The sequence below is a fragment of the Capra hircus genome, chromosome 2 (genome assembly GCF_001704415.2).
Source record: "Capra hircus breed San Clemente chromosome 2, ASM170441v1, whole genome shotgun sequence".
Lineage (NCBI taxonomy): Eukaryota > Metazoa > Chordata > Mammalia > Artiodactyla > Bovidae > Capra > Capra hircus.
In genome coordinates, this window is record NC_030809.1 from 100,085,625 (window position 1) to 100,099,637 (window position 14,013).

A 14,013-nucleotide genomic window follows, 5' to 3' on the forward strand; every position below is an offset into this window, starting at 1 on the left:
GCCACTGAGGGCCAGGCAATTGGAATAAAATTCCACATGTATCTTAGGGAAACAGATTGCCCAGGAAAAGAAATCAGGCCTTTGCAATGAAATGCTGTTTCCAGTTAGGTCTATCAAATCTATTAACAACACTGGTCTCCTAATTTTCTTCTACTCCATGAAATAATTCTGTGGCCAAAATGGTCACTGCCATTATAGCAAAGACAGAAAAAGAGGTTGTGAGGAGATACATTCATAGCTGTAAATATCTACAGTGCATACACTGAAATTAATATGCACAATCTTTCATTTGTCTGAGAATATGCTTACTTGTCCCTATTAGAGGTTGAAAAGTTCAAATAGTTAAGAAAGAAAACTATCCTTTAAAATCAGACACAGGAATTGTTAATTAGGGAAAATGCACTGCAGCAGATCTCAGTGAATCTCAGACAGGCAAGGAAAATAAACAAATCTTGAGTACAAAATCATTAGAGAGGGATTAAATGAGTGAGTGCTACACCGAGCAGATGAGCAGATCGAAGTAGCAGCGTTAGAAACTTAACAACCCAAGGAGATAAAAGACAATGAGTGATGGCTCAGAGAAAGGAAGTGAAAAGAACCTAGAAGCTGAGGGAGGCGTAAATGCTACTTTACAACTTCAGTTCTAGTGTATTTAAACACTTCTCTTTGTTATTCAGAGCTACTTCAATGCTTTTAGACAGAACCACCTTTGCTATATTGCTTCTGTTGACCAATCCATTATTTTAAACAAGCAGAATGGATATACTCTTACCAGCCAGTTAATCCTGGATGTAAAGTGTAAAGGACAATAATGATAATCATAGCTAACATTTACTGAGTGCTAATCATAGGCCAGATATTGGGTTGAGCTCTTTAGACAGAAAATCTCCTTTAGTTATTATCATAAGTCTATGAGATAGAAACTATTATTATCCCCATTTTAAAGATGAGGAAACTGAGGCTTATAGATGTGAAATCACACAGTTATTAGATATTATCCCCTACCACCAGAATCCAGGGTTACAATATCTAATTCAATTGTTTTAAAGACAAGAATTCACAAAAGTTTAGTCACACAGGATCTCAACAGTTAACAAAAGTGTATTCCTATGTCTGTAATTGACTCCGTTGGTGTTCCTGTCTGGGTCAAGGCGGTGACCTTGTGAGAGGCACTCCGATATGGGAGGAGAAATGCACGTACACCCAGGATTCACGGAGAATAGGAGCTACCTCTCCAATAAAACCACATCAGTATAACCACAAGGTGCTGAAGGAGATCTTGGTTCTAAGTTGGGAGTGTAAGGTAAAGCCTCTTCAAAAAATAACCTAAATGGGAAGCCGCCTCCCCTTTTTTGGCTTCAAGTCTCAACGCATTGCTCATTTCATGTTACCTGATAGAGACACATCTTCATTTATTAGCATATTTACTTTCTCTTTTGTTAGTTTCTGCTGACAAATTAACAAAGGAATAGTGCAGATCTATTCTGTATTTTACCTAACGGCAATTCTCTCCCAGTTTCAATGTCTGGGACACATGGTGTCCAGCGGCAGGGCCTGTTGTAAAGGAAGCATCTGAGTTTGTCCCAATTCTAAAATGCTACAATTTCAAAAACTGACAACCATTTCCCTTTGTTGTACATTCTCCTAAACACAAAAATAAATCACTCTGTCAAATAAAAAGCAGCTATTTCTAAATTGGGTATCTAAGCTGCCTAGCATTTGACTTAAAATTTCATTATAAATATTCAAAATTTTAAGATACATAAAATCATAGCAATAATTCATGGTTGGCAAGTTGTCATACTCTTGATGAATCCTAAAGGTACAAACCTGGTAGGCAGATACAGGAGACGCAATATAGGGTGTAATAGAAGTTTGAGTAATCATTCGGTTTGTAGCAATACTGTATGGTGAAGGATAAAATCTAGAACAAACACAAAAGCCTTTATTAAGTAATCCTTTAAGCACAATCATTCATGGAATAAACGTCTGATATTTTCCACCTTCACATTTTCCCTCTAGCTATTATGTATTTATCTTAATGACATACCCATTCTGTATAGCAGCTGTGGTTGGGTCATAAGTAAGTGTCATTCCAGCCTATGGGAAAGAAAAAGAAACATTCATCTGCAAAGGTACAAATTAAAAATTCCATTTCTCAGACTCAGGGCAACCAAAAGTGGGGATAGTTTAGTATTTGATAAAATTGAGAGTTCATGTTAGACACATGTAATTAAGAATTAAGCTCTAGATTGGAACTGTACAACATAGCAGCCCTTAGTCAAAGACAGCTATTTAAACGAAAAGCTGAGTCCCTCTACCATACCAGCTACATTTCAAAGGCGTTACGAGTGACTAGTGGCAATCACTGGACAGTACAGACTGTAGAACATTCTACTGAATGGCAGTTCCTTAGACATTCTTGAACCAATATGTTACTTAAAAAAAAAATAAAAGAACAATTTATTTATGGTTAGTATGGGGGAATGGAGGGCCCACATTTTTATTAAGAAATTGAGCTCTTTTTCTTTTTCTAAAGAACATTATTGAAAAGAATTAGGTAAAAAAAAACCTGAATGACAAATATACTACTTATTTTAATAATATTTAAAATAATTTCTAAATAATTAAAACTGTAATTCTAAGAAACCATAACATTAGAGACCACTTGTGTGGTGGGCTGCTGTCCATGGGGTCACACAGAGTCGAACATGACTGAAGCGACTGAGCACGCATGCATGCGTTGGAGAAGGAAATGGCAACCCACTCCAGTGTTCTTGCCTGGAGGATCCCAGGGATGGAGGAGCCTGGTGGGCTGCCCAGAGTCGGACACGACTGAAGCGACTTAGCTGTAGCTGTGCATTTCTTACAGCAATTTAAAATGCGCTTTTTTAAAAATAAATGTTGCTAACTGGTAAACCCGGCTGTTTCCACCACCTATTGTCTGTCGGGAGAATCATCACTTCCTTAGCTCTGTGTTCACGGTGAGAAGTCCTCACATGACACTATCTGGATAATGAAGTTTTAACCCTAGCCCCTATTTTAGAAACGCAATAACTGTGTCAAGATGCTGCACGGGTAACTACTCTCATATCTTGTGTGATGACACAGCCCCACAGAAGTTTCAGGAAAGGACTTACAAGTCTCACCTCTCCTTCTCTGTGCCAGGGCCGTCCATTTGGGATGTATTTGTTTGGGTTCTGCCTCTTCTTCTGTCCGCCATCCGCAAATTTACACAATAACGGTTCTGTAGGAGCTGAATAAACAGGGGAAAATAACAGGAAACCAGAATTGTATGTGCCTACAAGTGACGAAATGTAACTGAATTCTTTTAATAGGAGCAATGTTGGTGCTCGAAGGGAACTGAGAGAATACTTCAAGGCAAAAGTTTATTCAGACCCTTAGAAGTGGACCCACTGGTGAGAAACAGTACACAAAATGTTAGCTATTTACTTCAAACTGGAGTGCAATAAACATTTAAAGAGCTATTCCGAAGAGGCAAAGGCAGTCTTTGATCCACTCGTGTATTTCTTTAGGTGTGAGCCCTCTGCAGCTCCATCCCTGTAAATCTTCAAATGTAACTAGCATTGTCACTCTCCCTTCCTCCACTTAAAAATGCTCCTGTAATTTTCCATTATAATTCCTCAGAGAGGTCTTCACTTCCTCCAGGAGAAAACAAGTTCCCTTGTATACTGCTCACACTGTACTTTTTTTTTAAATAGGTGCTTACTATTTATTCATACAATTTAAAAAAATTTCTTCAATTTTTAAAAAATTGGAGGGTAACTGCTTTACAATGCTGTGTTACTTTCTGTGTTACAACATGAATCAGCCACAGGTATACATACAACCCTTCCCTCTTAAGCCTTCCTCCCACCCTCCCCTTCCTACCTTTTAGGTCATCACAGAGCACTGAGCTGAGCTCCCTGGGCCATACAGCAGCTTCCCACTAGCTGTCAGTTTCACAGATGGCACTGCAGATACGTCAATGCTACTCTCTCAATTCACACGCCACCCCCCCGCCCTGCCCCCACCACACTGCATTTTTATTTGGAGCATCTATAATACTTTGTGAATGTGGCGATCTGTCTGGTGTCCATCTCCCCTCCAGAGTGTAAGCTCCGTGGGGGCAGTGACTTCTGTTCATCCCTGTTACCTCCAGTGCCAAAGTGTCTGGCATACTGCAGGCACTTATTCCCTCTTGGGTCGGCATACTGCAGGCACTTATTCCCTCTTGGGTGAACCAATGAATGAATACAAACAGGTCTTATTTTATTTTGGGGCTATAGCAGGGAAACAGCTATACCTGCCCACGGTCTTTAAAGGTTTTTTTTGGCCTCTAATCATCCCACTTGGAGTTGCTTTACAATATATCTGCCTCATAAAATGATCCCAAAAAACTGTCAAAGAAAAGCAAGAGGTGCCTAAGATGCACAGACTTTTCTCACCAGGGTTACGTCTTCATTAGCCAAAAAAAGAAAAAAAAAAAAAAAAAAGGCAACAACACAGTAGGCCACCCATAACTTCTGCTTTTAAAAATGCTTTTTTCTATAATGGAAACAGCGGTGTATTCCTAAAAGTTGCACATGTTTCAGTATGTTTCTGGTTAACACAATAAAGATACGCACACCTTCGTGTCTGGCTCTTGCATCCAGTCCTTTGTCTACCGTGGAATGGTGATTACTACTTTCAAGTTCTGTTTCAAAGTTAAATAACCATGAAGAGAAAAATATTACTTGTGGAAAATTTACTCCTTTCTCCTTTGCCTCTTATTATCCTAATTCATCTCTTATTTTATATCACTATTACCCACCCACTAATGACAGGGTGTGGAAGCAACAGTGTCTCTCAATGCTGCTCTGCCAAAAAAACAAAACATAACCAAAACCCCACTGCCACTCCCCCTTGCAGGCTGTCCACTGGCACCCCTTTCCCCTCTCCCTGGCTGAGTTGCTCCAGAGGGACGGGCTGGCACGTGAGCTCAGGTCTGAACGGCAGCTGTACTGCTATGGGTGCCTGGAGGTGAGAGCAAGACCGTCCTGTGTCTGGTGAGACACGCGTGCCCGCCACTCACAAAGGGGCCCTGAGTTTCCCTTCTGACTCCATTACCTCCCCCAGCTGCTGATTTCCTGAGTGAGGAACTTCCATTCTTCCATTTAAGGCAAGCCGGGTGTGATGGAAGATGGACAGGGGCCAAATCCTACATTCCTAAACCACATTCTCTGTCTCTTCAAACAAACAAAAAAAAGCTACTGACTTTTGGAAATTTCCACCTCCACCAACAATCACTGAAGGTAAAGTAAATGGATGCAGTGAAACCAGGGAGCTTTCTAAATCACTGACAATGCTTTTAATCCTGCAACTGGCCCTTCAGAATCAGATGGAAATGGGACTGAGAAAAGACGACATTCAAGCAGAAGTGAAGAGAGTGCCTGTCGAGGCCGGCGATGCCTCGTCCTTGACTCCTGAGGACAAACTGAGAACTGAGAGAGAAACAAGAGCTCGCTCTCCACTGATCTAGAAAGGTCCTTATAGTAACAAATGTTTCCTCCACTGACATCTGAGGGTTTTAGGATTCTGTCTCCCCATAACCTTGCGGAGCAAGAGAGAGTAAACTCTATGGTGCCGGCACTTTGTGGGGCTTCACTTTGGGGAAGTGCTTTTATCTAGAGGCATTATAAAGATCAGCTCTGAGACTGAAAGTAAAATTAAAAATGAAAAAGAAGTTCCCTTCAAAGGGAACAACGCAAATGCACCATTTTTCCTCCATTAGCAGAGAAAGAAGGTGACCAGGTCAGAATCATTCTGGAAGTTCCCCAGGGCTGCCCAGGCAGGCAGGTGCGAATGGAGGCAGCTGGGGAGCCGTCGTCCGGGAGCACCAAGCCTGCGCCTTTGCTGAGAGGCCAAACTGGCCTTCCCTATCTGTGGGAAGGTGCTCCCAACACATTTTCATTCATCTCTACTAAGCTCTGTCAACGAAAAAGCAATTCCAGGCAACAATCAAGCCTGCTAAAGACATGTAATGAGGAGGTAAACATCAAGTGAGCAATGACATGTTTGCAAATATATCATTTAAAATGAAACAAATGGAACAGAATGTAGCTGAATCTTTCAAAGTGAATTACATTTGCTACATGATTCTGCACTGTCATTAAGATATTTTCCTTCCTCTAAAACCAAAAAGGTAAGTCGTTAAAACAGTGTGTCTATTGGCAGGTGTCCCATATCTTAGGAAAACAAATTTCTTATTTCAAAGAACTACACCCCAGTTGGAGAAGGTAATCAATGGCAAACCACTCCAGTACTCTTGCCTGGAGACTCCCATGGATGGAGAAGCCTGGTAGGCTACAGTCCATGGGGTCGCTGAAGGTAGGACACGACTGAGTGACTTCACTTTCACTTTTCACTTTCATGCATTGGAGAAGGAAATGGCAACCCACTCCAGTGTCCTTGCCTGGAGAATCCCAGGGACAGAGGAGCCTGGTGGGCTGCCGTCTATGGGGTCGCACAGAGTCGGACATGACTGAAGCGACTTAGCATCAGCAGCAGCATAACCCAGTAGAAATGACACAGTTTTCAGACAGTTGTTGGGTTGTTGCTTCAGGGAAAGAGGAATGCCCTAATATTCTGTGTGAGGCAACATACAATTCTAACCACTTCTTTCCTCTATTATTATGTTCTCTGGTCTGTTTGCAGTTGAAATTTTCACCAAGTGCCTGATCTCTGGCATCGATAGTCCCTCCTAAGGGGCTGTGAGCCACGGGGGGATGTCCATGATGGCTTCCTGCACATCTCCACCAAGTTGTGTCCTTACCCAGCTTCTGAAGTTCAGACTCTGCAGTGATTTATTTAGGCTCAACTGTCTTTCCTGGACACCTACACTCAACATCATTTCTAGAACGCCTGCTTTGACTAAGCACTGAAGCACGTGATCAGACCTCCCAGACATCCTCCTCACTTATCTAATCCAGCTGCTCAGAGGACTCCAAGCTGTCTTCTATTTCTAACAAAGTGGAGTTTTCCCTTACCATGTTCTAACAGCTGGAGAAACGACTACCCCCCAGCTCCCATTTTTTTTCTAGCTATGCAGCACTTTATCCCAAATAACAGTCTCTAAGACATAAACTGCCTTTGATAGAAGCTTTTCTATCAGTTTTGGAAAAGTAGCCCACTCAACAACTATTGGGGCTTCCCTGGGGGCTCAGATGGTAAAGAATCTGCTTGAAATGTGGGAGACCTGGGTTTGATTCAGGTTTCTCCAAGGTTGGGAAGATCCTCTGGAGAAGGGAATGGCAACCCATTCCATTATTCTTGCCTGGAGAATTCCATGGACAGAGGAGCCCACCAGGCATTGTACAGAACTGGACAAGACTGAGTGACTTTCACTTCACTTCACTTCACTTTCACTTCATAGCAACTGTAATCAGCTTTCTTAATGATCACTGTCAGCTACTTTCAAAGTTCCTCAACTAACACCATGCAAGAAACTATCCAAGACTCTTAAAAATTTCTATCTAAGGATCCAATAAATACTATCCTTTTTTTGTGTTTCCTGTTTCAGTCCCTTCTTTGTTTACAACCAAACCTTGTGGTCCTCTCTACCATGGGGCACAACCCTGGCTTCTCTCCAGATGCATACCCTCCTGTACGGGCTCTGTTAGGGTCTGTCTCTGCTTTCCTGACCCTTACAGAGTGGTTCCGTATCCCATTCAGCTTTCCTTGTCAGTAAAATAATGGTTAAACAACAGGTTAAAGAGAAACCAAAAACACAATATTTTCCCATCACTCCAACATAAATATTTTAATATTCTATATTTACTACTTTTCTAAGTCTATATTTATTTTTCATTTTTGCAATGATAGGGGCTTTTCTTTTATCATTTACATTGTAGCTCTTTATCTTGCTACAGAATCTTTTTTTTCTAATGGTTACATAATGTTCTATTTTTTTTTAATTTTATTTTATTTTTTAAATTTTAAAATCTTTAATTCTTACATGCGTTCCCAAACATGAACCCCCCTCCCACCTCCCTCCCCACAACATCTCTCTGGGTCATCCCCATGCACCAGCCCCAAGCAAGCTGCACCCTACGTCAGACATGGACTGGCGATTCAATTCTTACATGACAGTATACATGTTAGAATTCCCATTCTCCCAAATCATCCCACCCTCTCCCTCTCCCTCTGAGTCCAAAAGTCCGTTATACACATCTGTGTCTTTTTTCCTGTCTTGCATACAAGGTCGTCATTGCCATCTTCCTAAATTCCATATATATGTGTTAGTATACTGTATTGGTGTTTTTCTTTCTGGCTTACTTCACTCTGTATAATTGGCTCCAGTTTCATCCATCTCATCAGAACTGATTCAAATGAATTCTTTTTAACGGCTGAGTAATACTCCATTGTGTATATGTACCACAGCTTTCTTATCCATTCATCTGCTGATGGACATCTAGGTTGTTTCCATGTCCTGGCTACTATAAACAGTGCTGCGATGAACATTGGGGTACATGTGTCTCTTTCAATTCTGGTTTCCTCAGTGTGTATGCCCAGCAGTGGGATTGCTGGGTCATAAGGTAGTTCTATTTGCAATTTTTTAAGGAATCTCCACACTGTTCTCCATAGTGGCTGTACTAGTTTGCATTCCCACCAACAGTGTAGGAGGGTTCCCTTTTCTCCACACCCTCTCCAGCATTTATTGCTTGCAGATTTTTGGATCGCAGCCATTCTGACTGGTGTGAAGTGGTACCTCACTGTGGTTTTGATTTGCATTTCTCTGATAATGAGTGATGTTGAGCATCTTTTCATGTGTTTGTTAGCCATCCGTATGTCTTCTTTGGAGAAATGTCTATTTAGTTCTTTGGCCCATTTTTTGATTGGGTCGTTTATTTTTCTGGAATTGAGCTGCAGAAGTTGCTTGTATATTTTTGAGATTAGTTGTTTGTCAGTTGCTTCATTTGCTATTATTTTCTCCCATTCAGAAGGCTGTCTTTTCACCTTGCTTAGAGTTTCCTTTGTTGTACAGAAGCTTTTAATTTTAATTAGATCCCATTTGTTTATTTTTGCTTTTATTTCCAGAATTCTGGGAGGTGGATCATAGAGGATCCTGCTGTGATTTATGTCTGAGAGTGTTTTGCCTATGTTCTCCTCTAGGAGTTTTATAGTTCATAATGTTCTATTTGAAAAGGGATCATTGTTCTTATAACTGACACTGTGTGAACATCTGTGAATGTTATATATTTTATCTCTTTGGTCCCAGGGCCAATGTGATGCTAGTGGTCAGATTCTGCGCTGGTTGGAACAATGGATCTAGATTAGTCTTTCTGGGTTTGAATTTTGGCTTTTCCATTTACTAGCTAGTGATTCCAGGCAGGTCTCTGGTTTCATAATATGTGAAATGGAGACCATTAAGAGTGCTTACTTCAAAACATTGTTATAATTAATATATATAAATATATATAAAACACACAGAACAATTCAATAAATATTAGTTACTATTATCATCATCACTATGACCACAGGAGGAGCTCAAATTTTGAGCTGTGGCTCCTCCTTTGAACTGTTAAATTCTTGGGAGAGGAACTTCTGGTTCAGAAGTTATAAATGTTTTTAGGGACTGGCCTGTTTTCCTTGGGATTTGATTCTGTGAGATTTAAAGAGCTGGCTACGGTTGCTACGTTGGCTTGATGTAGACTAAAGAAATGTTTAAGTTGTAGTTAGGGATGAAGTTACTGGCAAGCGCCTTTTAGAAAACTGTTTCATAGTAACACCTACATTTTTAACTCAAGATCCTTATGCTTTAATAAAATCTTACTTCACTATTTATGAGCTTCCCAGGTGGCCCTAGTGGTAAAGAACCCGCCTGGCAATGCAGAAGATGTAAGAGACATGCGTTTGATCCCTGGGTCGCGAAGATCCCCTGCAGGAGGGCATGGCAACCCACTCCAGTATTCTTGCCTGGAGAATTAGATGGACAGAGGAGTCTGGCAGGCTACAGTCCACAGGGTTGCAGAGTCGGGAAAGGACTGAAGTGACCTAACACGCACACACCACCATTTACTACTCCTCTCTAGCAGGACCTGACAGTAGAAAGGTGTAAAACTGACTGGAGTGGGCCTGTGGGCTGGGTGTGATCCGCAGTGGTAACACTGCCTGAAGGCAGTCTCCTCCTAAACCTGGCACAACACTCAAAGTGTCTTCAGATGAAACATGGGCACGTGTCTGGTTGAGGTCCCTTGTCACTTTTTAAAACCCAGACTTCCCTTCTGGTAGAGAATAAGTTTTAGTTTCGGATCTGCAAGACAGTCGTCACTCCAGTGGTCTCCCAGGATGGTTCCTGTGCTTCTGCTTTCTCGGTGATGATTTACTCATGATTTACCTTTGGAGGGAACATCTCAACAGAACGTGCATTCAGACTCTGCTCTATTATACGCATTGGGTGAGGGATATGGGAGCCATCACAATCCCAGAGGTCTGACCACATTGTCCTAAAGGTACCAGGACCATCGCACATGTCTTCAAGTATTTCTTTTGCCCTAGAGTTGCCCAAATTTTCTGCTTTTAACAGAGTAAATGAAGCTTAAGCCAAACGTGCAGGAAACGAAATGGGCAATAAAAGCCCTTGAAAGATGTCCAGCCTTTTTACTAGATTTGTAATTTTTCCTCTAAACATCACCTTTTCTGCCTTCTGGCACTGAACAAGGCCCAAATAATTTTATCTATATACAGAACATTCCAGAACATGGGTAAAAGCAGTTTTCAAGCCCTGCCGGGCATATACCCAAACTGAAAAGTCAAAGTAACACAGAAAGCAGATGTAAAACAAGCTGGGGTCTTTGGATGGGGCCGGCCAGCAGTCACATATGCACTTCACTGGAGCTCCTTCGCCTGCACAGGAGAAGCCTCAGGCAATGCAGCAGAATGAAGCCAGCGTGAGGCTGGGAATCTAACAAGCAACTGCATATCCAGTGACTAGGCACTTTTTTTCCTAAAAAAAAAAAAAAAAAAAAAAAAAAAAAAAACAACAAAACTCTCTGCCCCGACCACACTAGGACGTCTTCACATTCCATTAATGTCACGGAGAAGTCCAGAAGGAGGGACGTGATCATACTGCCTTCTGCAGCACTGGATATGCGTGTGGCCTTTGTCCATGGGGTGTGTGTTGTGGGTGCAGGGCAAGCAGCCCTAGGAGAGTTCCAGCTAACATGCCATATGCATTTGCACTCTCTTCCAGGAAGGTACTGGAAGAACATTTTTCAGACAAATCTCTGAATCATGACCATGAGTGACAGTGTCTTTGCCTTGGGTACATTTCCTAATTTGGACCTCAGTTCTACCCATCTCTCGTTTCTAACATTCACTGTGTGGGAAAGCACCACTATACTATTTCTCCATAACGGAATTTTTATCAACCCAGTAGGACATACTGCTTTTAAATTTCTATGGAATTCACCTAGACTGTCTCACAAAGAAGTCACTGTCTCACAAAGAAGTTCTTTTATCCTCATGGTCCTTTCAAGCAAATGTGACTAAGTGCAAACCAGCTAGCACTCAAAACCAAGGTAAATCCAAACAAAAGAAAATGCTTCAGTATTTTCAGAGAAAAGTGAGAGCCTGAGTGCGGAGAACGATAGAAGGAAAGGCATTCTGAGAAATTTCTTTTTCAACATAAATTGTAATGTATGCTTGAAGAATCTGCCATAAGATAAAGCCTTTGTGAAAATATGGTAATATCAGACACAAAAGCACAAGATTGTTTAAAAAGCAGCTTCAGAAAGAAGACTGTATAAAATGTTGTGATGTGGTTGAGTGATTTTTATGGAACTCTAAACATGCATTACCAGGCCCCACATAGGGCACCGAGCTACAACACCCTGGCATGAAGACAGTGCTGGCAGACGGATGGGTGGTATTGGAGAAATGACATAGCTGAGCTCCTCTTGCTTTGCCATCTAGAGACTTTCTCTCTAGTGTCAGGCAATGAGTTAACTGCTCAGTTTGCTAATTTTCAAAAAGTGTCTTTGGGGGACTGTGTCTAATGTGTGTTTCTTTTCTATACTTGGTTCCAATGTCACATGCAAATCACCAGTCATGCAAGAATCAGAGTACTCTGACAGAAACCAACCTGGATAATTCTGCTTATGCCAGCTAAACAACTTGCATCATTAAATAAACCATCCTCTGACTGTATTTATGAAATGTTATGTCTGCCTAGCAATAAGCCTACACTATTTAAACATGAAAGTGGAGGCCCATTCAATTCACCCTTGTCTGACAATATTCTTTCTTTTTCACCTGGTTCTACTGAAAGTAATCATATGCACTCCATGAAGAAACCCATGTGCAGAGCAGTCAGTCAGGTAATTGGAGGGGAGAGAGAGGCATTAATAAACAGACTGTAAGTCAAAGATAATTCTCGTATTTACATGGACAGAAAACAATCCAGAGATGTTAAAAATGGTTTCAGTTCTGGTGTGGGTTCTCCAGTCCACTGGAGACTTGTTTTGGGGAAAGGTTGTTTATTGAACAGTGGGCTTCCCAACCTGCACTGTACATTTCAAACTCCTGCCAAAACAGCAGCTCAACAACTTATAGGCAAAATCTATCCCAAAAGGCCATCAAAGTAGCCAGCCACGAATCTTGTGATAAGCACTCCATCTGAAAAACGCTCTTGAAAACCCTTGGGTAAACCTCTGCTGGTCCAGGGCGATGCATAGGCTTTGGTGCCTCCCGCAAAATTAAAATACAAAACACAGCCCTCGCCACTAAAGAACTTGCAGTCTAGTCGGGAACCAATACTGAAACACAGGAGAGACCATCACCCATCAGAAAGCGGCATAAAGTTAAGTCCTGGTTCGAAGAAAGAGAATGGCTTGACCACACAGCTATCCTCCCTAGGGGATGCTCCTCTTGGAGAAGGAACTGATCTGGTTCTTACACACCCACTCTGACCCTCAGCACTCCTTGGAAGAAACTATTCATCATTAGCTGCAAAGGTGCAGAGAATCCTACAATCATTTATGTGTGGTTTGGAAATCAGGTCTTTTTTGTTTTTTTTTCCCTAGAATGGGTGTGACCAACAATCTTCAAATCTACTTCAAAGAAAACAGTTAAATGACACAACCATGAAGTCCTTTGGAGAAAAAAGGAAACTGGCCAACCTCAATTCGTGACATGCTGAGATCTATTTTACGCAGGGAACTGGCAGATCTTATCTTAGGCTGATACAACATCAAATAAAAGGGTGCTGTGGTGTTTTTCCTTCTTGAAATTCCCCTGTTGCATTCAAGAACAAGCTGACAAAGTAAGGAGGTCATAGGTGTGTGGATGAGCAGCCCTTCGAAGAGACTCATGTAATTCTCTGGGGTCCTGACTATGCAGAGGACGGCAAGGGGAGGGAGTAGGGCACGGGAGCAGCTGTGTGCAGGGGCCTTGCAAGGCCTGCAGGGCAAGGTTGACAGAAGGCTCCCACGTATGAAATCTTTCCCTTGTCTTTACTTAGTTGGAAGGTAAAAACAATCCCTTCTTGTTTTCTTTAATTTCAACTCAAAAGAAAACTGCCTAAGAAAAACAAAAAAGGAAGCTTTTTCACAAGGTTGAGTTCCTTGAAAGAATGTACTACCAGGTCTTGTATTTTATGCTTCAAACTCATGTCAGTAGGCAGTTCAAGCTCCCATACAGCCATGCAAACTGTATCCTATCAGGTTTTGGTGTTAAACGATGCAATTAGTTCATGGGATCACACATACTTATAAGTTCTCTATGAAGTGGGACTCACCCGGATACCGAAACTAAAGTGGATCCCTAACCATAATCATCAGCCATCCAGTTAAAGATGGAGCCTTAGAGCTACAGGAGAATAAATACTAAACACTCGTTACACATGCGCACATAGAAACATCTTCCAGTTTGTGGTCAGCCACTTGCACGCCAGCTTGTAAACAGTGTTGTCCTGGTAAGTTTATGCAAAATAACAAAGTTATTGGTGCTTAGTAAGGTTCAAGTACTGAGCTA

At 41.6% G+C, this 14,013-nt stretch overlaps 1 protein-coding gene across 10 annotated transcripts in view; it reads right to left on the reverse strand.

Moving 5' to 3' along the window:
• Positions 1-14,013, reverse strand: part of RBMS1 (RNA binding motif single stranded interacting protein 1) — a 221,368-nt gene that overhangs the window by 10,743 nt on the left and 196,612 nt on the right. For 8 of the 10 annotated variants that reach the window (XM_018063607.1, XM_018063576.1, XM_018063575.1 and 5 more), the window contains exons 7-9: positions 3,141-3,256; positions 2,051-2,100; positions 1,831-1,924 (exon numbers count right to left, since the gene is read on the reverse strand). In XM_018063607.1, the coding sequence (XP_017919096.1) occupies positions 1,831-1,924; positions 2,051-2,100; positions 3,141-3,256 (260 nt within the window). The remainder of the gene's footprint in view (positions 1-1,830; positions 1,925-2,050; positions 2,101-3,140; positions 3,257-14,013) is intronic. The other 2 variants (XM_018063626.1, XM_018063591.1) reach the window with 1 other exon arrangement.